Below are 2,756 nucleotides of genomic sequence, written 5' to 3' on the forward strand. Positions count from 1 at the left end.
CCATTTTCAAATGTCAAAATAGCTTTAGACGTTGACGAAAAAGACTACTCGAGCTTGCATATGTTAAATTGGTAATAGTCAAACTTAGTTACAAGTCACAAGTTCACTTCTTACCGTACAGGTTATACGCTCCTTCAGCCTGACAAGCCGACACCCCAGCTCCAATTAGGAGCCCACTGGGCCACGTGTCCTGGAGTTTAAAAGATACACATTAAGACATGATATTGCACAAATGCTGAGGCGACCGTCACAGTCCATTGTTCTGCAGTCGTATTGCTCGTACAAAACAGATTGTCTTCTGGACGTAGTTTCCAAGGATTACAGTGATACTTCGAGCATCCATATCGCTTCCGCTTTCGAGTTCGAGTCTTGTGTGAGACGAATTGAAGTCATTACTAATCCATCGTCAAGACCTGTGTAAGACATAGCTCATACGACACATACAACAATGGATTCACGAAGGCTGCTTTGTCTCGCTCTTTAGCCTCCCCTCAGACACGCTGAAGACATCTTTGAGCCATACTCAATCAGACAGACGAAAGAAGTGAGAGAAGTCGGGCCACAGGGAGGAGGCGCACCACAGACCATCGGACTGCAAGTCCTGCTCGCTCACCACTGGGCCAGAGTGGAGGGACTCAGACGGATGTGTCGCTAGACGTACTGGTCCCGCACAGAATTAGGCTACTCAGATATGCTGGAGGCACCTTTCAGACATGCCTGATCCATCAGGCGCCGCGCACTCGACCACTGTCTTAAGTGTGCGATGCATCAAGGATGTCTGAAAGGTGTCTCCATCAAATCTGAGCAGCCTAATTCTGTGCGGGACCAGTACGTCTAGCGACACATCCGTCTGAGTCCCTCCACTATCGGCAAGTGGAGAGCGAGCAGGACTTCTAGTGCAATAGTCAGTGGTTCACCTCCTCCCTGGGGCCCGTCTTCTCCCACTTTTTTCGTCTGTCCGATTTAGTGAAAAGCGAGACAAAGCAGCCTTCGTGAATACATTGTTGAGACACAACTAGTCGTATCAGCTATGTCTCACACAGGTCTTGACGATGGATAAGTAATGACTTCAATACGTCTTACACAAGACTCGAAAGCGGATGCGCCAAGGATGCTTGAAGTATCACCCTAATCCTTCGAAACTACGTCCAAAAGACAATCTGTTTTGTACTGGGGCACTTATAAGATTTTAAATGAGATTGGAAAATTCTAGTGAAAGTAAAATATAACGGCGTCCAGTTTTAAGTTGAACCCGACAGTTACGTAGGACACGTAACTATTCGTTTTGACAAGAAGGCATAGCGCTTCTTAAACCATATTTCACCAATTATCCGTGTGAATTCTTCGTTGCAAGCATTGTTACCTGATCTGCCTCGGAAAGACGCCCATAACGCCGCGTGGAAGTTGTTTTTGGAGGCGAGGCGGCAAGGAAGGTGCGAAGATGCTGCAGCAGTTCATCCTCCGTGTTCGCATGTGCGCACGCGGGACTCTGCCGAGCAAGTAGGAAGAACAGTAATATGACCGCGCAGTTCATAGTTGCTGCGCTGACTGAATACTGTAGTTGCGGGTTATATAAGCACCAGTCCGGCTGTGCAATGCTTATCGCCTACAGGTGTGCTGCCTTTGAGTGCTCTCTGCTGCACCTCGGTATCTCATGGATAGCTCCCTTGCCACCTGCACGACTTTCTCTACAATCCGATGTAACAGCGTCTCGTTACTATTCTGTAAGAAACCAAACTTAATCCCACACTCTCCTCCCATCTTTCCAGTACTGCATGATGACGTTGTATCAAGGCGTACAGGAAGGCCCCAAATTGGAAGCCCCCGTCCCCGTCCTAGCCGTATCGAAATGAAGGTCAAAGTCTGTAACTTCAGAGGCTACACTCTACAAAAATCGTATTGACCTTTTAATACAGGCGCCGGATGGCTGGGTAAGGAACAAAATATAGACCCGAGTGCTAAAATCGCGTTTACCCGGCCCGACCAGCCCAAGCGATTGATCAACTAGGCATGCGTATGTTCGCATGGCAGTCGGGTCAGCCAAACCCGCCGCCGTACGCTATGTGGTCTTGGGATAGCGTGTACATACTGCTAATCGCCCCGGCCCGTCTGACCCGTGGTGGGTCTGCTGGACCCGCCTCATGCGTGCGACGGTGCGCTGGCCCAGCGACGCGACCTTCAGGAAAAAAAAAATTCGTTCCCCGCCAGGTGTCTCCCTGCCCCTCACCCTCCGCCCGGGCTGAAGCACTGTCTCGGCCGCGCCGCTTTCGCTCGTGTGTCAGACCTTGAGTATGGTGTGAGTGTTAACCCGGGTGGAAGGATCACAAGTTAAAGTATAGTCTAAACTGCAGTGGTCGAACTGCACTCACAAAAACGCAGTTATATCGTAGTCCATCGCCACTCTGAGAATCTAAATTATTTCCATTTTTGAGTGCTCTTCTGAAATGCAGACACTCCATACTAGTTTTGTATGCAGACCTGCACACATGTTAGTAGTTACGGTCTACAGTTGCGACTCCAGTTGCGACTTCATTTTGACAATGGTGTATCTATGGTCGTCAGTGTATGTGTAATCTGAAAACGTAGACTGTCATTAGATACTTTTCACACATTGACAACTTTAGTCGTAAACTGCTTCTGTCAGAGGACATTCCTTCCACAGAGCAAACTAGGGTAGGGCACTTAGCTGATCTATAGTGAAAATGCAGTTCAACTGTAGTTTGACTAGAGAGACCGACGGGCCGGGGCCCTTTCGC

The 2,756-nt window shown here is 48.8% G+C and overlaps 1 protein-coding gene across 1 annotated transcript in view; it reads right to left on the minus strand.

Annotated features, from left to right (window-relative positions):
- Window positions 1–1,585, minus strand: part of LOC113216527 (myrosinase 1-like) — a 42,565-nt gene extending 40,980 nt beyond the window's left edge. Inside the window, exons 1-2 of the mRNA XM_052272620.1 lie at window positions 1,364–1,585; window positions 115–190 (exon numbers count right to left, since the gene is read on the minus strand). Of these exons, the coding sequence (XP_052128580.1) occupies window positions 115–190; window positions 1,364–1,534 (247 nt within the window). The 5' untranslated portion in view covers window positions 1,535–1,585. The remainder of the gene's footprint in view (window positions 1–114; window positions 191–1,363) is intronic.
- Between the last annotated feature and the right edge of the window lie 1,171 nt (window positions 1,586–2,756).

This window comes from Frankliniella occidentalis, unplaced genomic scaffold (assembly GCF_000697945.3).
Source record: "Frankliniella occidentalis isolate FOCC.00 unplaced genomic scaffold, Focc_3.1 Scaffold214, whole genome shotgun sequence".
Lineage (NCBI taxonomy): Eukaryota > Metazoa > Arthropoda > Insecta > Thysanoptera > Thripidae > Frankliniella > Frankliniella occidentalis.